Source organism: Anopheles marshallii, chromosome X, assembly GCF_943734725.1.
Source record: "Anopheles marshallii chromosome X, idAnoMarsDA_429_01, whole genome shotgun sequence".
In the NCBI taxonomy this organism is placed as follows: Eukaryota; Metazoa; Arthropoda; class Insecta; order Diptera; family Culicidae; genus Anopheles; species Anopheles marshallii.
The window spans coordinates 16,978,082-17,000,165 of NC_071325.1; the positions used below are offsets into that span (position 1 = coordinate 16,978,082).

Genomic DNA, 22,084 nt, shown 5'->3' on the forward strand with positions numbered 1-22,084 from the left:
AAACCCAAACTAGCAACCGGTAAAAGCTAGAACAATAAGATCCTTGTTTGTAGGAGAGGAACGAAGGAATACTCGAACAAACGAAAAAACAGACAGGATCAAACACGAAAGGAGACAGGAAAGTTCGAGACATGGCCAGCACAATATAAAAGCGGTGGCATGTCCGAACGAAAGTTAGTTATCGCTCCGGCCCCCGACGAGGAAGACCTTCTGCGAGTAATCGCTCCGATATTCGACAAGAAAATCCTTCTGCCAGTAATCGTAAAGTAGGGAAGCAAAGTTGTCTGGAACCTAACTCCCAGCAGTTGGAAGGAAGAATAAAAATAGGACCCAACAACGGTTGAACAGCTCCTAAACATATATTGTGTAAATGTTACATACAATATTTGCAATTATCCACTAATCTTACTAAGTATCATTTAAAGAACGTAATTTCAAATTGCAAACTATCGACAGAAGCAAATAATTTTTACAATTGACATTGTTATTAAGTTTATTTATTAATAATTTTTAATAACATCCCTATTAAAATTAATTATACTATGTAATGATTGTAAAAATAACCTTAAATTAAGAAAAATTGTAAACTAATATTTATTATTGAAAAATAAAAATAATTAAATAATGAAAAAAATTAAAAAATAAATTTTAATAAATTTGTTGGGGAAGGACCACTGTGTGCATGAATGAGACGCCTCAGGATCTCGCCATATAATGACTTCCATCGGGCCGCTGACGGACCAGAGCTCAAAATTCACTCGAAATTCACCCCGATTGCTTGTTGGGTGGCTGTGTGTTCCATAGTGAGTAAGCATTCTGTTTTTCTCCACCACGGTGAGACGCTGATGTTTGTATGGCAAGCAAACTTCCAAACACTGATGAGACGATAAGATTCTTCTCTCTCATTCGCAGACCAGCCTTATCATACGGTAATGAGATCGGATTTTGCGTCGGCACCCGATCTTGCTCACACCATCTGTACTATCTGTACGGTATCATCGTGTGTGACTATGTGTAACGTGTGTGTGAACTACACCCACATTTTGCTCACACGAGTTGAACTATTTGCTGTATGGTATGATCGCCGTATGTGACTATGTATAGCGTGTATGTGAACTACACCCACATTTTGCTCACACGAGTTTCATTGCTTGTTGTACAGTATGTTCGCCGTGTGTGGCTATGTGTACGGTGTTGTGTGGACTGACTCGATTAGGTGAGATTTATAACCGCCAAAACATTAGCTGCTTGTGGATTGTGCAAAAATCGCTACGATAATTCTTTACAATTTTGCCAAAATTATCAATAGATTTCGAACAATTCTACGGCTGATTTGGTGGAAAACGCTTCCCGATCTAAAAAGAATTATTTTGAATATTAACAGTTTCGAGAAAGTGTGTTTTTTTTAGTTTGCATTTTCAGGCGGAAAACGCGGGTGTTAATCGTTAAATATGTTCCCGAAAAAAATTAACGAAGTGGAATGATCTACAAGAGGTGTACACAACTAGAGGAGCAGTTTGAAAAAGAGTGGGCTGAACAGGAAAATTCAGCCGGACCCAGTGGCCAATCGACAGTTGTGCAATCTGCGGAAGGCAATGATTTAAAACGTTGTACATTATTTCAAACCATTCACCAGTAAGTGCATCTTATATTGCATTTGTAGATGTTGCTGTAAATCGCGATGTCGCTATGGAAGTCGAATATGTCGAAGAGGAGTATTTGGAAGACATTGATGACGAATATATCAGCTATGAAGCATCAATCCTCAACGACGGCTGTGATGAAGGGGAGTGGTTTGAGGAAGAATATTTGGACGAAGAAGTTTCAAAAATCGATTCTGAAGGCTTGGAGTTGCGAGACTCTTTGCGAACTTGGTTCATTCGCAATAAAGTTTCTCGCAATGCAAGTAATAATTTACTTTCGATACTGCGTAATGTGTCTTCTCTTTCTGCTTTTTTATCTCTTCCGCAGGATGTAAGGACATTGCTAAAAGCTCCGGTAAACGTTAGCGAACAGATCGTTGGAGTTCCAGGAGGAGGACAAATGTGGTACCAAGGAGTAGAATGTTGTTTGCAGTATTATTTCCGGTAATTTAAATATTTCTTTATAATTATGTGCAATTTCTAATTTTATCAACACCTTTTTTGTGTATTCCTCAGTAATGTGGTTGTAGCAGAGAACAAATTTGAGCTGAATCTGTCAACAGACGGAGTTCCTGTGTACAATTGTAGCCCTATACAGATGTGGCCTATATTGATGCAGCTACATAATATTCCGGATGCTCCCGTTATGGTTGTAGGAATATTTTGTGGCACTAGCAAACCATCAGATGCCGAGACTTTCCTAAGGCCATTGGTGACGGAGCTCAATAACCTGCAGGACAACAAAATTAATATTAACGGCAAAGAAATATCTATTTCTGTGCGAGTGTTCATCGCCGACTCTCCAGCACGTGCCTTCATTAAACGTAAGTATTTAAAATTTTCAAACAACTAAATGGAGTACACAATTTTTGTTCTTGCGTTTTTAGAGGTTTGCTATTACAATGGCGTTCACGGATGCATGAAATGTAAAGGACTCGGTACAAGCTTAAAAAAACCCAAAAAAGTGATATTTGAGGACACTACAGCAGATTTAAGAACCGACGTAGAATTCCGGAATGAGCAATGTAGCGCAAATGGGCATCGGAAAGGCGAAACACCATTAACCGACCTGAATAATTTTGACATGGTAAAGGATGTAACTACAAGCGATATTTTGCATCTGGTTCATGTTGGTATCGTACATAAGCTTCTGCTAGGGTGGACCGAAGGTGATCTTAAGCCCTTCAACAAATGGTCCAATGATGACATAGCCGAAATCTCAGAAGAGTTTGTTAGCATACAATTGCCCTCAGAAATTCACAGAAGATTTAGGTCCCTTGAATTATTGCACTTTTGGAAAGCTTCTGAATTGGCTAGTTTTTTACATTATGGAGGAATAGTAGTTCTACAGGATTGAATAGGCAGTCTAGCGTACAATCATTTTAAATTATTGTACTGCGCTATAACTATGTTTTCAATTACGGCCTTTCAGGAACAATGGCACTATGCAGGCACATTATTGCGGAAATTTGTTGAAGATTATAAGATAGTGTACAACCGTATATATCTAGTCAGTAACGTTCATCTTCTAATTCATGTATACGATGACGTGTGTAGATTTGGCCCCTATACACTATTTCCACATACCCTTTTGAAGATAAGCTCCAACATATTAAGCATAGTTATGTACGATCTGGCTACCGAAGTTTACAACAAGCGATAGGAAAAATTACCTTATTAAGAAATATTGAAACTGCAGATGGACGTGAACACATTAATTATCCCATATTGAAAATTAAGAAGGATGAGGTGATCTTGCAGGTTAGAAAAGGGTTTATGCTTAGGAATCGATTCAAGATTGTTGGTTTTTAACTAAACGAAATATTATAGTCAAGTACGACAAAGCAACAGAAGAATCAGGGATCGTCGTGGTATACGGGTATCCTTTGATAAGACGTTTTCAGGCGTTTGCAACTCCTTGTTCCTCTGAAATGATTTATAACTACATAGCTTATGAAAACGACATATCAGGATCTATACGAGTCATTTCCATCAATGACATAAAATGTAAAATGGTAGCAATTAAGAAAACTCGAAACGAACCTAAAGTGCACTTTAATCCATTAATACACACTTTAACAGAATAAAAGATAGGTTAAGTAGGTTAAATATGGATTGTAAGCAACCAAGCAGACCCGGTATAAGGTCGGACTTAATCCAGAGGCAGAACTAAATACTCTGCCTTAATTTTGTCTTAGGTTAAGTATAGATTGTAAGCAACCGAGCAGACCCGGTATAAGGTCTTCTTCTTCTTCTTCTTTGGTGGTAGGGTTTTATATTCCTATGTTTATAAGGACTGATTCCTTACTCCCATACTCAGAATCATACCTACTCTATTAATTTTGACCTGACGGTTATGTCATGTGGTCTTGGTGTTTCGTGGTTTATCTTCTCTTAGACTCTTTTTTCTTTGGCTTTTTTTTTTCTCTATTAGATCTACAACAATTTTTTTTGTGTATTTGTATGCATATTTAAATGTATATGTTTCTGCCTCGTTCGAAACGCTGCTTACTTTGGATTTGTTTGGACGTCTTCTGACAAAATTCGTTAGATTCAATCCATACACGCCCAATGTAAGCAGTGGTCGATTAACGTGGTTTATATTTCGATATTGTTTTCTTTAATGAACTTAATTATCTTCTTTATTTCTTTTCCATCCTTGTCTTTCCATCTTTCTTTTAGTTTGTCAAAAGATAAATTGTCCCTGTTTTTTCCATATTTTTTGCAATCAAATATTATGTGTATTCCTGTGTTAGGAGTGTTACAAACTAGGCATATCCCTGTGTCTGCTAATTTCATTTTGGCCAGCCAAAATGGAGACCAGTCGTGACCTGTTATGATTCTATTTATTACTTTTGTTTCTTCAGGGTTTATATTTATTCCTTTTTCCCATGGAGTCATTTCAAACTCTTTTTGAAATGTCATGAATTTTTTACCTTTATATTGACATGTTTCTTCGTACCAATCTTTTGTTTCTTTTACCATGTTGGTTTTAAATTCTTCAAAAGCATCGATAAGTCTTATTTTGTTTTCGATTATTATATCTGATATAGTACCTTCTTTTGCTAGTCTGTCTGCACATTCATTTCCGTCTATTCCTACATGTGCTGGTATCCACCATAAGGTATCGGTATAAGGTCGGACTTAATCCAGAGGCAGAACTAAATACTCTGCCTTAATTTTGTCTTAGGTTAAGTATAGATTATAAGCAACCGAATAGACCCGGTATAAGGTTGGACTTAATCCAGAGGCAGAACTAAATACTCTGTCTCAATTTAGTTTTTAAATTATTATAAATTGTAAACTAGCATGTAAGATTGATATGTAATAAAACAAATTATTGATTTATTTTTTTATATTGAGCCTTTGGTTTTCAATGGATATTTTAAACGGCAAGCAATATATTTCTACCTTTTTTATGGAAAACATATATGGGATATAGGTTGTAACAAGAATTCATACTTATATATTTAAAATGAAATCCATCATTAATATATGGTGGTAATAACAATATAACTTATAAAACAAAAATTACTTAATTCCATACTAATCTTACTAATAATTAATTTCTATTTTAGTCTATGCAGGATTTATTTTCGGGTTTTTCAAATTCAACCGATCTTTTCCATAACGAAGTTTTAGTTTAAAAAAGTCTTCCACGTTTTTTTTAGTGGCCGGACTATACGAAGTACTGCCAATTAGTCGGAAAAGTTCTAATAGGTTTGCATAAGTAGCGATAGAAATCTTTGGGTTAGAAGCAGAACCACCTTTCCAGCTGCAACCTGCAAACAACTCTGAACTAAAGATCTCATTCATTCTCATTCAACATGAATGAGGAACAAAACATGAACAAAAATGAAGCATGAACATGAATGAAACTTCATTCCTTGAAGCCTCATTTATCCTGTTTTTCTTATCACCTTTGGTAATATTTTCATCCAACCACTGAATAATATTATTTTTAAATTCCTCGTTTGAAAGAAATGTTTCATCGAAATGATCTAAATCCTGTTTAGATTTTAACATGCTAAATCCCTCAGGGGGATTTTTTTCCAGAGCTTTTCCTGGACATACAATACCACTAATCTTCTCCACAAACGCTTGAACTTGGAATATTTTTTTTTTATTGTTTGTTCACACTTTCATTTAAGGACTTTTGCGATTCTTTAATCTCCATAATGTCCAACTTTTACCGCCGCAACTCATTAATAACAATATTTTGATTAACTAAATTTTTTTTAAGCATTTCCATCATGCCGTTGACACCCTCATACTGGCCCTGTACTGGCGTCTCTGGATAATCGTGGCAAAGGACCAACTCATCCACAAAATCATCAATGGATGAAACTTCCTCTGTATTTCGTTGAAGTTTAGTCAGATGTGAATCCATTTTTACTAAAATGGAAATAAAATTGAAAAAAATATCGAAATATGAACAACCACCAACGTACACACACACACACCTCACTGTTGCAGTCTGAAAGTTTTATGCGCTTGCTGATGATGTTTTTAAACGGCTCTGTGCGACTTGTTATTCACGCTCCAAATTGGCCAAACTGGATCGCTAAAACACACGGCACCACGGTTCGATCGATAAAATAAAGGTAAGTTCAGCGTGAAAGCTCACGCTGATATGACAATACTCAACTGATAACACACCTGCACAATTCTCCCAATAGCCAATATCTCTCAAGATCCATTTTTTTTTCGTTACCGATTTTTTTTTTTCGAGTTTCGAATGATCCCAAGTGGAAATTGACAAGCTAAATATAGGCCAGAGGGGGTGTGAAGGGTAAAAATTTGCTCGAAACGTCAGGTTGATGGAGTGTCGCGGTATGAAACGACGGGCTAGCGGTAAGAATGTATGATGGTATGGGTGAAAGTCACATTCGGACAGGAGCGGTTTCCAAACAAACCGCAAAACGGCCCATAACGATATTCGTAAACAACGCGTTTTCAGTACAACTTCGCATTTCCTTCGTGTTTTAGGTGTTTTGTGGCTTCAAACATGTAGAATACATGATTTAAAATGAGTTCAAACTTGTTAAGCACAGTGAAACATCGTGAGGACGAGCTAAACTAATTTGAAACCGTTTAGAAAAGGAATAGCGGATAATCAGCTGGGACTCATCAGTGCTTCAGAAGGTATGTTTTAAATTTCATTTGTTGTGTGTAACAGTATTCATTGAACTCACAACCAAAGAATCATCGAACGAACGAATTTTATATAGATCTTCAAATTTCCTCTTGGTCAGTCGGACGATGAAGCAGAAAGCACCGTCGCATGAAGCGGAAATACAGAGTGTTTGTCGATGGATATCGATTGCAATGAATCCGCAGTGAAAAAAAGATAAGTATACTATAAGCAATGGTCATACCAATAACCTAATTCGTATCATGATCCTAACATAATTTTACTTATTCAACCTTTTTTCATAGACGCTGGTTCCAGTAGAAAACAACAGAAAGCAGTAAATCTCTTGTTGGATTGACCTAGTTGGATTGTTGGATTGACCATCCCAGTATAAAGGATTGCAAAGCGCTTTGAAATTGTTACCGGTAAATTATATAACAGATTAAGATAATCATGTGCATCATGTTATCATGACTAATTCTCTTTCACTAGGTTCGCTCACGGTTTCAAGCTTGAAGGAAATTCGTTTCAAATTTGGAATCGTCTTGATAGGACATGATTCCATGATTTTCTACACCTGATCCACTTTGGAGCGACCCAGCCAACTACATCGATCCTCAACCGTGCAGCCGCCACAGTTACATGGCGGTTGATCTATGGACTATCGTATCTATGGATTGATCGTAAGCGGTACAGCTTCAACATGCGGTCGTTGAGGTGTGAGCGACGATCGAACAGTGAACAGCGTCTATTTCAACGCAGGTTGACCTACCGGCTGATCCTGCCACCATTTTAAGCATGTACATAACTTAACGGTTTCGTAAAACCGTTTAACTAGTTCTAGAGTGGATGTACTTTCTGGCCTAAAAGAAACGAGCGCGCAGGTCGATCCTAGGACGTATAGTTGTGCAATAGATGTTATATGTCGTGTTTTCGTTTACACGACTCGTGGGTGTAAAGGCGTGTAGTGTATGTAGAACTCATACTACTTATTTAAAGTTTAATAAAAGCAGAACAGGAACTTTTGCTTTAATATGAAAAAACATAGTTCATATAATTAGAAACAACAGATGTTCAACAGAAGAGACGAATGGCACCGGGAGGTCAAAATCTTTATAAATAAAACAGAGCACAGCAGGGGATAATAACTTTAATTTAAACGTTCATAATATTGCATTATGTTACTTTACATTCGATAATACATTACCATCAACTATCATCTAAAACTGTTTTGTGTGTTTACCTTCACAACGTTTCTTATCCCATTTAATAATTTCGCATCCTTCTTTTTCTAATACTTGAAACTTGTCCGCAATACGACGATAGAATAGATAATACGATAGCTTCAAATACCATCCGGATCGTTCCTCCGTAGATGCACGAAGAATAACCTTGCCAGCTTCGGATAGGGAACGTTGAGCAAAACCATAAATGGTTGGTTTAGATCTCGTGAGTGTGAAAGAAAAACATGCACAAGAAAAATATGTTGCTTAACGGAACTTTGTTTACGCATAAGATATGATAAGAAGTCGTTTTTTTTACATTACATGTCACACACTGTACCAGAGGAATAGTGGAAAAAAAAGTTGATCAACATGGTACTGTTGAAGGATGCTATGTATTTGGAAAATCTATAACATTCTTCACCAAAACTAATGTAATTCTTCATTCTTCACCAAAACCAAACGATACGACCCTTTCACACAAACCTTCCGGAATCAGAAGCGCTACGATTACCACAAGCGATTGGTCGAGTATCCTGTTGCAACATGCAGAAAAAACAAAACCCCATTCTTATGTTCCCAGGAGCAATACGGTACAAAAGTTTAATTGGATTGCGCGTAGCCACCACCGGCCTAGCATAGCAGCATATGTGCCAAAATCTAGGTGAGTAACAAATTTTCACTATGATATTTCATACGATCTTCTGTTCCCTCTCATTCGCAGATATACAACGCTCAAAAATAAATGCAACCTATAAATAGATCGGAAACATACAACAGAGCCACTGTTGTAGGGAAGCATCCATTCCCACTTCGCTTTTTTCGAGCGTCAAGCCAGCTGACAAATTGGTTTTAATGTGTTCGTGGCACCACGGCTACCTTTGTGTGCGTGCAATCCGACCCCCCGACAAGCTGCCGCGCGGTCGAGTCCCATTGAAAAAAGCCAAAAAACTGCTCGAAATTTCTACTTGGGATATTTTCGTTTCACCTTATTTTTTCTCACTTGCCTGACCCTCACATTCTCGCGAGTCTCTCTTCTCTCATCTCATCATATCGCTCTCACGTCTCAGTGATAGAAGATCGGATTTTTGCTTCAATCCGAACCAAAATCCGATCCTGTCAGTTTTGCCCCCTTTTTCATGCTGTCAAATTGTCATTTGGGTTCATTCAATTATTACGTAACGCTGTTAGGGGGGGGGGGGGGGGGGGTTCCTTCAAACGTTACGGTTTGTTACATAGGGGGAGGGGGGGTTCAACTTTATGTTACGTTACATAGAATAAGTTGTTCAGATGGCTAAATTATTGATGATTCTATTTTTCGTCATTCATCATTGCCACTGCTGCATAGTTCTGACCTCTTTGGTTGGGTCTATTTTAGTTGTGTGATTTGTATTCGCACCTTTATACATTATACATTAAGTGTAAATTTCTCTTTAAATTTAGTCTCAGATTCTTCATTTTGTATCATTATTATTTGTATTTGTATTTGGAAAGAAGAATGGCGCCATTGTCTCGAGAATTGTCAGGCCTTGTTCTACCTCATGATCATTACGGAACCCATCACGATGAAAGACTTCGAACTATTCATTTGGAATTAGAGAAAAAGAATTTTAATTCTTTTCGAAAGAATTTTATGCAGGTGAAACGGCTGCAGAAATATGGAACGATATAACATTCGATGGATTCCCCGTAGTTTCGGATTATATTGACCCAAGTTCCTCCGAGTTATCGTTTGATTCCATACTTAGCTGTGATGCAGAATGGTGTTCAGCACATGTACGCACTTCGCAGTACATTCAGCAGATAGTGAAATGTTCAAATCGCAAATGTTGCAGCACACCCAGAAGCAGCTATTTCGATATAATGCCAACGCAATTTATGTCTGCTCCGATTCGCATCAATCAAACTGCAGATGGGATTAAAGCCGTGTACCCAAGTTTGTCCAAAACGAGTGGATCGTTTGTTTCACTCTTCCTTAATAGCTCGATTAACACTGCAAAGATCCTAGCTAAATCTCTTCCATCATACAAAGAGCTGTCATATGACCTATATTGCCCTTCATTACAAAAGGCGTTACAAAGCAGAGTTTGTAAAATTTGCGAAATATATTTTGCTTCACAAGTTTTGCTGAACCAACATAACCAAATTTATTCCACAAAATATCGGTTGTTAGAATCGTCGTCAGTGTCCAAATACGACGTAAATACAAGTAAAAAGAATGTGATTACGATCAAGGATCAGGAGGATATATGGTTGGGTTCAGATGATGAAGATTTGGGACACGTTGTAAACGATGATGCTGTCCCAATCGTCAGCATTGACCATCATATGCAGCCACTTGGCAAAACTTGAAATCTAAAAGTAAAACGTTTAAAAATCAGTAGCTTGGTGTTTTTTTTTCAGTATTATGTTCGAAATAAAAATGGAAGTTAAAATGTCGTAGATTTTTTTTGTGAAATAAAAAAAAATTACAGGTTATTAGTGGGGGGGGGGGGGGTTTCATAATATTACGTAATTAATTGAGGGGGGTTCATTCCAGCGTTACGTTTTGTTACAATGGGGGGAGGAGGGGGTCCAAAATTTTCAATTTTTGCGTTACGTAATAATTGAACGGCCCCTTTGGGATTTTTCTTGAACTGACAAACTGAAATGTAAACATCCCAAGTAGAAATTTCGAGCAGTTTTTTGGCTTTTTTCAATGGGACTCGACACAAAGGTAGCCGTGGTGGCACGAACACATTAAAACCAATTTGTCAGCTGGCTTGACGCTCGCAAAAAAGCGAAGTGGGGATGGATGCTCCCCTACAACAGTGGCACTGTTGTATGTTTCCGATCTATTTATAGGTTGCATTTATTTTTGAGCGTTGTATATCTGCGAATGAGATGGAAGAGATGATCGTATGAAATATCATAGTGAAAATTTGTTACTCACCTAGATTTTGGCACATATGCTGCTATGCTAGGCCGGTGGTGGCTACGCGCAATCCAATTAAACTTTTGTACCGGATTGCTTCTGGGAACATAACGATGGGGTTTTGTGTTTTCTGCATGTTGCAACAGTATACTCGACCAATCGCTCGTGGTAATCGTAGCGCTTGTGTTAGCGGAATGTTTGTGCGAAAGGGTGCTTTACATTGGGTTTGGTGAAGAATGTTATAGATTTTCCAAATACATAGCATCCTTCAAAGTACCATGTTGATCAACTTTTTTTTCCACTATTCCTCTGGTACAGTGTGTGACATGTAATGTAAAAAAATGACTTCTTATCATATATTATGCGTAAACAAAGTTCCGTTAAGCAACATATTTTAGCATGTTTTTCTTTCACACTCACGAAACCTAAACCAACCATTTATGGTTTTGCTCAACGTTCCCTATCCGAAGCTGGCAAGGTTATTCTTCGTGCATCTACGGAAGAACGATCCGGATGGTATTTGAAGCTATCTATTCTATCGTCGTATTGCGGACAAGTTTCAAGTATTAGAAAAAGAAGGATGCGAAATTATTAAATGGGATAAGAAACGTTGTGAAGGTAAACACACAAAACAGTTTTAGTTGATTGTTGATGGTAATGTATTATCGAATGTAATGTAACATAATGCAATATTATGAACGTTTAAATTAAAGTTATTATCCCCTGCTGTGCTCTGTTTTATTTGTACAGACTTTGACCTCCCGATGCCATTCGTCTCTTCTGTTGAACACCTGTTGTTCCTAATTATTTGAACTATGTTTTTTCATAATTAAGCAAAAGTTCTTGTTCTACTTTTATTAAACTTTAAGTAAGTAGTATGAATCGCTACATACACTACACGCCTTTACACTCACGAGTCGTGTCTACGAAAACACGACATACAACATCTATCGCACAACAATGCGTCCTAGGATTACACTGGCACCTACGCGCTCGCTTCTTTTAGGCTAGAAGGTACATTACAGGTATACTAGAACTAGTTAAACGGTTTTACGAAACCGTTAAGTTATGTACATGCTAAAGATGTTGGGAGTACCAGCTGGTAGGTCAGGCTGCTTTGAGACAGACACTGTTTGGTGTTCGATCGTCGATCACACCTCAACGGTCGCATGTTGAAGCTGTACCGCATACCGATCAATTGTCGATAGATCAACCGCCATGTAACAGTGGCGGTGGCACGGCTGAGGATCGATGGAGTTGGCTGGGTCACTCCAAGGTGGAACAGGTGTAGAAAATGATGGAATCATGACGATTCTAATCAGTCTATTGTTTGAGACGATGCGTATATCAGAATGAAGCAGTGTGTGGAGTTAAACTTTGAAACGAGTTTCCTTCAAGCTTGACAACCGTGAGCGAATCTAGTGAAAGAGAATTAGACATGATAACATGATGCAACATGATTATCTTAATCTGTTATAATATTTACCGGTAACAATTTCAAAGAGCGCTTTGGAATCCTTTATACTGGGACGGAATCAATCCAACAAGTGATTTACTGCTTTCTACTGGAACCAGCGTCTGCGAAAAAACGGTTAAATAAGTAACATTATGAGAAAAAGCTTATGTCCTTAGGTTATTGGTATGACTATTGCTTATAGTATACTTATCCTTTTTTCGTTGCGAATTCATTGCAATCGATATCCATCGACAAACACTCCGTATTTCCGCTTCATATGCGACGGTGCTTTCTGCTTCATCGTCCGACTGACCAAGAGGAAATTTGAAGATCTATATAAAATTCGTTCGTTCGATGATTCTTTGGTTGTGAGTTCAATGAATACTGTTACACACAGCAAATGAAATTTAAAACATACCTTCTGAAGCACTGATGAGTCCCAGCTGATTATCCGCTATTCCTTTTCTAAACGGTTTCAAATTAGTTTAGCTCGTCCTCACGATGTTTCACTGTGCTTAACAAGTTTTTGAACACATTTTAAATCATGTATTCTACATGCTTGAAGCCACAAGACACCTAAAACACGAAGGCAATGCGAAGTTGTACTGAAAACACGTTGTTTACGAATATCGTTATGGGCCGTTTTGCGGTTTGTTTGGAAACCGCTCCTGTCCGAATGTGACTTTCACCCATACCATCATACATTCTTACCGCTAGCCCGTCGTTTCATACCGCGACACTCCATCAACCTGACGTTTCGAGCAAATTTTTACCCTTCACACCCCCTCTGGCCTATATTTAGCTTGTCAATTTCCTCTTGGGTACAGTCTGGACGCTCCTTTAGAGAGCAGGAATGTGTCCAATGCTTCGGGAATCGATGTGCCATTTGCCAATATTTTTCTAACAGCACGCTTGAGAGTATCGACGAATCTTTCAGCCTGCCAGTTAGACTGTGGATGGTAGGGTGCTGTCGTGCGATGGTCGATTCCGTTTTGGATGCAAAACTCCTTAAAATCCTTTCCAACGAACTGCGTTCCGTTGTCTGAAACAAGCGTATTTGAAACTCCAAAACGGGCGAATATCGAACGCAGAATGTCGATTGTTGCTGCAGCGGTGATGCTATTCATACGTATTGCTTCGGGCCAGCGAGAGAATGCATCTACTACCACGAGAAAATATGCTCGATCAAGCGGGCCAGCATAATATACATGTATTCGCTGCCACGGAGTCGTAGCTTTCGGCCAAGAAACGGGATTTGCGTGAGGCGGTGATTTGGCAGCTACTTCGCATGCATCACATATTTTTACCCAGTCCGCGATGTCTTCATCCAGAGATGGCCAATAAAAATAACTGCGGGCTAAGGCCTTCATTCTGACGATTCCTGGGTGTCCGTTATGTACCTAATGAAGGCATCGTTCTTGCAGGGATCTGGGTATTATCACCCTCTCGCTGAAAAGAAGACATCCGTGTACGATTGATAAGCCATCTTTTCTAGCATGGAATCTTGCCAGTTCGCCTGTAAATGCTGTGTTTTTGGGCCATCCATCGCGAATGTAATGTTCGAACTTCTGTAGCAACGGATCCCTTGCTGTTTCGTTTGTTAGCTCCACAAGATTAACAGGCATTGTCTCCAGTGCGTTCACCAAGATTGAGTTTACATCTGCTTCTAAACTCGCGATCACGCAATCTTCTTCTGGCTTGGTGTGCGTGTTTATAAGACGTGACAGCAGATCCGCATTTCCGAAATCTTCGGTGTGCACGTACTCGATACTGAAATCATAGGCGAGCAAGGTTAACGCAAATCGCTGGAGACGGTTAGCCGTAAACGTAGGAATGCCCTTCATGGAGCCGAATATATGGAGAAGATGCCGGTGATCCGTTTGCAGGGTAAAAATCATTTTATGGAACTTTTTAACTGCAAATATTATTGCCAGACCCTCTCGGTCAATTTGGCTGTATCGGCTTTCTGTTTCGGTGAGGGCTCGAGAAGCGTGCTGAATGACCCGTTGCAGCCCTCTAGGATACACATGACTAATTGTTGCGCGTAAGCCGATTGAAGATGCATCCGCCGAAACAACGATCTTTTGCTGCGGGTCATAGTGAGCTAGCTGTAGATCTGAAGCTAGTAGAAATTTAAACTCACGGAAAACGCGTTTACATTCTGGCGTCCAGTTAAATGAACCATTAGCCTTCAGGAGCTGATCTTATGGGTATCTCAGTTTGAGCATGTTAGGAATGAATCGACCGTAGAAATTAATAGCTCCTAGAAACGATCTAAAACCTGTAACGTCTGTTGGTTCTGGCAAATTTTGCATAAGCGCAACTTTTGCCGGATCAGGACGTAGTCCGTGGCTTTCTATTAGGTGACCGAAATAGGTGATTTGAGGCATACAGAAGGCACATTTGTCAGCACGAATAGTGAACCCGTAGTCCTGAATTCGCCCAAGCGTGTCTGCTAAGATTGCGTCGTGCTCCTTTTTCGATGTGCCACTCACAATGATGTCATCGAGGTAATCTGATACGTTCTTCAGACCAGCTAACATTTTATCGATTACCATTTGAAAGGCTGCTGGAGCAATCTTTATACTCGGTGGCAGGCGATTGTAAAGGTATAGACCGCGATGCGTATTGATGGTTAGAAGCGAGCGGTATTGCGGGTCGATCTCGATTTGCAGAAACGCGTCCGATAAGTCGATTTTACTGAAGTTTGTACAGTTGGAAAGCTTTGCGAAAATGTCTTCCGGTAACGGTAATGGGTATCCATTTGGTTCCAGGGCGTCGTTTAAGCCCGTGGAATAATCGCCACATATTCGGATTGACCCATTAGCTTTCTTTACGACCACTATCGGCGCAGCCCAATCAGATGCTTTAACTGGAGTGATAACCCCATGCGTTTGTAGACGATCCAGCTCACGATCCACTGCTTCTCGTACTGCGTAAGCAACTGGTCGTTTGGGGCGAAAAATTGGGCGACAATTTTCCTTCACCGTAAAAGTAACGTTCGCCTTTGTACACAGCCCCGCATCTCCGAAAACCTTTGGAAACCTATTTTGCCATGACCGCTGCGCACTGTCTGATTTCTTCAGCTGGCAACAGAAGTTATCAATGGGAGTTGACCACAATGCAAACGCGTCAATCATATCTAGTCCTAGCAGAAGCAGACGTACTGGAGTAACAGAGATCTGGACTCGCTTGGTTTGGTTGGCCACACTGACGCTACCCATAAATTTCCCGTCCAGTGCCAGTTTAGCGCCCGATGCTGTGTGAGCAATTATCGACGAAGGCGCAAGTTTAGGACTACCAATGCGCTGCCAGGTTTTCCGGTCGATCACGGTGATGTCCGATGTCAAGCTGCAATCGGACTTGCGTGCCGTTTATCACTACAGGCACGAATTTACGTCGTAGCTGCACATTGTGGACGTTAACTGAGAACATTTTCGTTCTTCTGTATTTAGTGAAACGTTTTTGTGGCTTGCGTCGAGCTGCTGTTTTGCAATGACCCTCTTTATGCCCGAAGCGCGAGCACGTTTCACATCGGTGGGTGCGGTAAGCACATTCTCGCATCCAATGACGGTCTCCGCACAGCCAGCACGGATTTTTAGGAACGGTGGTGCCGGAAGAATGCTGTTTTTGTTGGCGTTCCCCCTTTGAGCTGACAGCTAAAACGCGCTCCGGCAAAGGACCTTCGATCATCGCACTGTCCCTCTTTAGGTTCACTAGACGGTGACACTCGGTGGACAGCTCCTGAAGCGTTGTACAGCTTCGATCCTCAATACGTGCAAGAAGTCGCGTTCGTAGATTAGCTTCATCCTCGTCCCTCAGGCCGCACACGAACAACAAGCATTTAAAATCTTCTTCGCTGAGCTTGCTAAGCTCGAAATCCACTGAAGATTTGTTGATGCGACAGGCGTAGACCAAGAGATGCTCCGTCCGCTTCTTGGTCAATTGCAGGCATTTGAAACGTTTGCTGAGTATGATCTCCTGGTCGTCAAAAAGCGCTGATAGCTTCTCAACCGTTACCTCAAACGAAGAGTCGGATGGACGATGAGGCAGGATGAAGGATAAATAACGATCGTGCTCGGCCGTTCCCAGTTTTCGCAGCATCAGTCGAACCTTGGCGAGGGCATCGATTCGCGCAGCGTCGTTCTGAAATAAATCAGCATACCGCGAGTACCATTGTTTGAAAGTGATTCCTGCCTCTTTCTTGTATCGGAATTCTGTAATATTACGAGAAAGGGAATCAATTATTTGTTCTGGATGATGCGGCGCTTTGGTTCAGCAACCGTTGATGTAAAAACTCGTTGAAGAATTGCTGATGCTGGGCCATTTGTTGGCCAAATAAATTCAATATTTGCACAATCGTTGCATTATCCGGGTTGGTCATCATGGCTGGTGACGCGCCGAACTGTGATGGTGGTGGTGTTAGTGGCTGCGATGGCGGCTGGATGTACGCCGAGCGTTGACCCGACGCTCCTTCTCGTTGGGCTTGGAAAGCCGCGTCCTGAGATGCGAAAACGCCTTGTGCGTTATTCTGGACCGCTGCACCTGTTCCGTTAGTCCGATTTTGTGACAATCGGCGCTGGTCGATGTTCGCAAATGTATCACCAGTGTTCATATCACTTGTCTCCTTCCTTTCCGACGTTTACGGCGTGGTGAACCAATTTTATAAAACAGGCGAACAAATACAAACACGTTAAAACGAAATCAAACAAATAAACACAAATGTTTCTTAAGCACAAAACACGTTAAAATTTCAGGATTCGGAATCCCATCCTCGTCGCCACTTTTATGTTTTGTACATTATTTGATTTATTAACTAATTGGTTACACCAGAGGGTTCTCGAGCTGTTGCTCCGGCTGTGTCCCAAACCCGAATTACATATTTTGTCGATCGGCACCGAGATAACGATCTCGGTCCATCTCATGATAACGGGCACTCCTGCTCATCCAGCGACGACAGATCATTCTCGCGGAGAGCGCACCTGAGTGCCCCGCTGCGTAACGTATCCAACACTTAGTAACGCGATTCAGTTCTAATGGACTGCGACTGGTTTTTGGCTCCGCGCGAGCCTCCTTTTATATGAAACAATTGCATTGTCCTTATGGGCGTATTTGACCCTCTACTTCTGTTATGCAAGAACATAATTAACTATCCCTTTCTAATGCGTGTGTTGTCCACTGACCCGACCAGAACAATACTCCGGCTTTTTTAGCTTTTGATTTGCGTTTATTTTAGAAATATATACGCTCCGTACAAATATGCTGCGCTAAAAATTCGTCCGCTTCGTTGGCCGGTCGGGATCAAAAAGGAAGCTCCTTATCAGTTACACCTCCTGAACGTCATTCTTCGGGTCCTGGCCGAAAGCGTCCGAAGTAGCGCCATCTGCGGGGAGCTAGCGCAACTTAAACTCTAGCGTTCTAGCGTTCTTAAAACGATCGCGCGGTCACAAGGTGACAGTCCACCAGCGTTTTGACGTAGTTAAAAGGAATTGCTTGGCGCGACGTTTAATACTACAACTTTTACTACTGGCCTTTCTAGCGTTGTTCCTCGCGCTGTCTTCACTATGACTCGACGGACGGCTCCGTCCCTTGATGGTATGACTCGTTCTACCCTTCCTCTCGGCCAACAGTTTCGTGGGCAGTTCTCGTCTACGATTAGGACAACGTCTCCGGGTTCGATCGGTTTGCTTGGTTCAAACCATTTTGTCCTCCGTGTTAGCGTTGGAAGATACGTCTTGATCCATGTCTTCCAATATGCGTTAGCCCTTGCCTGCACAGCCTTCCAATTATGTTGCAAGTTTGCGGGCGAGTCATCGTGCTTAACCAACGGTTTCATTCCTGCGGAAGAGCCTAACAAGAAATGATTGGGAGTTAATGGTTCTTCATCCTCACCATCAACAGGAACGTGGGTGAGCGGCCGTGAATTTAACATATTCTCGACTTCGATGAGGGTAGCCGTTAGCACTGCTTCCGTTGGATGCCTCTCCATGAGCGTACGAGCTAGCATTCGCTTGACCGATTGAATCATTCGCTCCCAGGATCCGCCAAAGTGTGGGGCTGCCGGAGGGTTGAACTTCCACGCTGGATCGGGAGGACCGAATTCGCTGAGGATCGCTGTGTTAACACGTTCTGCTGCTTCTTTTAACTCTCTATCGGCACCTACAAAATTTGTGCCCCGGTCAGAGATGATTTCGGTTGGTATTCCGCGACGCGCCATAAAGCTACGAACAGCCATTAGACAATCGCTTGTACACAAAGATCGCACCACCTCGATGTGGACGGCTCGGACCGTCAGACACGTAAACAAAACGCCCCAGCGTTTTTCCGTTCTTCTACCGTTCGTCACCAACAGCGGACCGAAGTAATCGACTCCCGTATAAGAGAAAGGTTGTGAAAAGGCAGCTAGTCTGGCAGCGGGCAGTTCGCACATTTGCGGCGTTACCGGTTGCGTGTATAGTAACATGCAAGTTCTACAATGCGAGCGAACGCGTCTACACACCGATCGAAGCGCTGGTATATCGTATCGTTGCCTCAGCTCGTTTACTACCGTTTCCTGGCAACCGTGTTTGTATTTACGATGGATATCATCTACTATCAACTCTGTCACATAGTGCTGCCTGGGTAGAATGATAGGACGCTTCGTCGACGCATCCACAAAACGGCAACGATCGATCCGTCCACATAGCCTCAGCAGGCCCTCCTCGTCCATGTAAGGGTTTCGTTTAAATAGGGAGCTGTTTCGGGGTATCAGACCCTTCCATGACGTCACAGTAGGATTATCCCTATGTTTTTTCAATAGTGCGTACTCATCGGGAAACACGTTTCTCTGTACGTCTCGCACGATCACCTTTTCGGCCGCTTGTACTTCTTGGTGAGTGAGTGAACCTATCGCAAGAGGATTAGCGTTGGTAACAATGTTTACATACCGGCACACATAGGCGACTGTCCGCACGAGACGCGTCCAACGTGAAAATCTCTCGTAGGCGATGAACTCCTGACGCACTGTTTGAGTTCCAACTAGCTTCGGTAGCTTTTTCTTCCGCATCTCTTCGCGGGTCTCCGATGGCATCCGTTGCGGGATGTCCCATTCTGCTTCAGGTAGGTGCAGGAACTCAGGCCCATGGAACCACCGCTTCGATGCTAGATGATTCTTCAGGTTGGTCCACTTGGTCGCTTCGTCGGCTACATTCATTGTGGTTGGGACCCATCGCCATTCGTCCTTGGAAGTCGTCTCCAGCACTTCAGCAATCCTGTGTGCGACGAAAATCGAATACTTGCGATGGTCCGCGTTTATCCAGTCAATCACATCGGTCGAGTCCGTCCAGAAACGATAACGTTGGATCGTCTGTCGATGAGCATTTGCTATAGCTGTAGCTAACCTGCATCCCATGACAGCGGCCTGTAATTCTAATTTAGGTACCGATAAGTATTTCAGGGGTGCGACTCTAGCTTTCGCTCCAACCAGGACCACTTCTATTTTTCCTTTATACTCAAAGCGGAAATATGCAACCGCCGCGTATCCATCGGAACCCGCATCAACGAACACGTGAAGTTGAAGAGACGACTCATGTAGTGGCACCTGTCGATAACACCGAGGTATTACGATGTTCTCGAGCTCCGGCAGTCTTTCCATCCACGATTCCCATTTAAACCGAATTTCGTTTGGGACTTCGTCGTCCCAGCCGAGCTGACAGCGCCATACTTCCTGAAGAAGAACTTTCAAATAAAATAACACACTAGCAATCAGGCCTAGAGGGTCGTATATCGACATTAACGTTTTTAGCATTTGTCGCTTGGATAACGGTTTATCTCTGCGTGCTAATTCAAGGTGTCTTACGCGGGATAGCTTGAAACTAAAACTGTCTGCTGTGGTGTCCCACCACATTCCCAGCACCTTTTCGGGTTTTAGGCACGATTCAAAATCCATCTCCTTTCCACCTTCCCGATTGCCTTTTACTGCTATAACAACTTGGTTGCTGTTGGAAAGCCAATTATGCAGGGAAAAACCGGCATTTGAATGAATGTGGCTCACCTGATGCGCAAGTTCGGTTGCTTCTGATTCCGTTTCCACACTCGTTAGCAGGTCGTCCACGTAGTGTTCCTCCGTAACGCATTGTACTGCTCGAGGATATTGCGAGCGATACTGCTCGGCATTCTCGTTCTTTACGTATTGTGCTGTACATGGAGAGCACGCTGCACCGAATGTCATTCTTAACATGACATATTCCTGCGGTTCCACGTTGGTGTTTCCCCATCGCCACAAAAAACGCTGGCTATGTATGTCATCGCCGTCGATTTGCACCTGATGGTACATTTCCCTAATGTCAGCTGCCACGCCGATTTTGTATTCACGAAAGCGAAACAGCACAGCTTGCAGTGGGGTCAGCAGATCTGGTCCGGTCAGCAACTTCTTGTTAAGTGAGACACCCCTCACCTCAGCAGCAGCATCCCAGACCAATCGGATTTTCTTCGGCTTGTTTGGATTAGTGACGGGAAACACAGGCAAATACCATTTCTTCGGATAAAACGTCTTAAGTTCTTCATCCGTTACTTGTCGCACGTAACCCTTCGTTACGTAGTCCTTGATAATTCTATTAATTTCCTCAGCTAGATGCTTATCCTCAATCATTTTTCTTTCAAGGCACTTTAGTCGAGACAGTGCCATGTGGCGATTTTCCGGCATGAATACGTTATCGGCTCGCCAGAGCAAACCTGTCGTGTACCGCCCATCGATATGTCGAGTGCTGGTTTTAAGTAACGCCATCCTCCTTTGAGAGTAATGGCGGTTTTGCAGGACCATAACCTTCAACCTCAAAATACGCTGCCATCATACGATCTGCCTTTGATGTGACTCCTTGGCAATCACAGATGTGGTAGCTTGACTCAGGCTGCACTATATTCGCTTCGTTATCACGATCTGTGCACATACCGAAAATGAGCCATCCCAGTCGCGTCTTCGTTGCGGTCGGTTGTCCTGACTTTCCTTCTATTGTCTTCAAAGGGCGCGTTAACCTGTAATGGTCAATACCAATTAGCATTCGAGGTGAAACATCTTTGTATGATGGTGCCGGAATCGCCTTCAGGTGTTCAAACTTTTGCTTGAGCTCGTCCGTGTTCACTGATTGGCTAGGCAGTGATAGCTTGCCGACTGTACGCACGTTGGCCATCGGGTAGACAGACGCACTTGCTTGAATACCGGATACCTTCACCGTCACTCTTTCCGATTCACGTTCATCTCGTCGCTGTCCGGCACTGTATTGTAAGCACATTGGATCGGGAACGCCGTGAACTCCTATTTGTCGGGCCAGCCCCTGCTCCATCAGCGTCACCGTCGACCCTTCGTCCAGCAGCGCGTAAGTGTAGATCGGACCCTTCTCTCCATGTAGCTTTACCGGAACGTATCGTAACAGCGTGTGGTCCGTTCCCGTTCCATGATGGTTCACTTCGGCTTTCCGCTCCTCACCGGTAACGCGATGCAATTTACGGTGATGCTTTGCCACACATCCTTGCAATCCACATTCGTCGTGTACGTGGCAAGAGCCGTAATGCTTGCCTAAACACCTTTTGCATAGTTTTAGACTACGTACCTTGTCCCACCTAGCTGAAACACTCAGTTTATTGAACGCCGTACACTCTCCAATCGTGTTACACGAGTCACTGTCGCAAATCATGCATGCACGAGGTTTACTGTTCTGGACCACGTGGCTCTCCACG

At 42.0% G+C, this 22,084-nt stretch overlaps 2 protein-coding genes across 2 annotated transcripts; one reads left to right on the forward strand and one right to left on the reverse strand.

Annotated features, from left to right (window-relative positions):
• Window positions 1-1,689: 1,689 nt before the first annotated feature.
• On the forward strand, window positions 1,690-3,000 carry LOC128710904 (uncharacterized). The gene is made up of 3 exons (XM_053805766.1): window positions 1,690-2,087; window positions 2,160-2,467; window positions 2,531-3,000. Exons 1-3 carry the CDS (start codon window positions 1,690-1,692, stop codon window positions 2,998-3,000), a joined length of 1,176 nt encoding a protein of 391 aa, XP_053661741.1.
• A 7,259-nt stretch (window positions 3,001-10,259) lies between these two features.
• LOC128710912 (uncharacterized) lies at window positions 10,260-20,999 on the reverse strand. The gene is made up of 5 exons (XM_053805779.1): window positions 20,403-20,999; window positions 19,750-19,949; window positions 18,103-19,620; window positions 14,029-14,140; window positions 10,260-10,355 (listed from the first exon to the last, which is right to left on the reverse strand). The coding sequence occupies exons 1-5, from the start codon at window positions 20,997-20,999 to the stop codon at window positions 10,260-10,262; spliced, it is 2,523 nt and encodes an 840-aa protein (XP_053661754.1).
• Window positions 21,000-22,084: the final 1,085 nt, after the last annotated feature.

Coding starts and splice junctions, on each gene's coding strand:
- LOC128710904 (XM_053805766.1), top strand. CDS start 1,690: ATGGAAGTCGAATATGTCGAAGAGGAGTATTTGGAAGACATTGATGAC. Junction 2,088..2,159: donor TGTTTGCAGTATTATTTCCG/GTAATTTAAATA, acceptor TGTATTCCTCAG/TAATGTGGTTGTAGCAGAGA. Junction 2,468..2,530: donor AGCACGTGCCTTCATTAAAC/GTAAGTATTTAA, acceptor TTGCGTTTTTAG/AGGTTTGCTATTACAATGGC.
- LOC128710912 (XM_053805779.1), bottom strand. CDS start 20,999: ATGATTGAGGATAAGCATCTAGCTGAGGAAATTAATAGAATTATCAAG. Junction 19,950..20,402: donor CAACCGAACTTGCGCATCAG/GTGAGCCACATT, acceptor TGTTATCGACAG/GTGCCACTACATGAGTCGTC. Junction 14,141..18,102: donor TGGAAGACATGGATCAAGAC/GTATCTTCCAAC, acceptor CTATGATTTCAG/TATCGAGTACGTGCACACCG.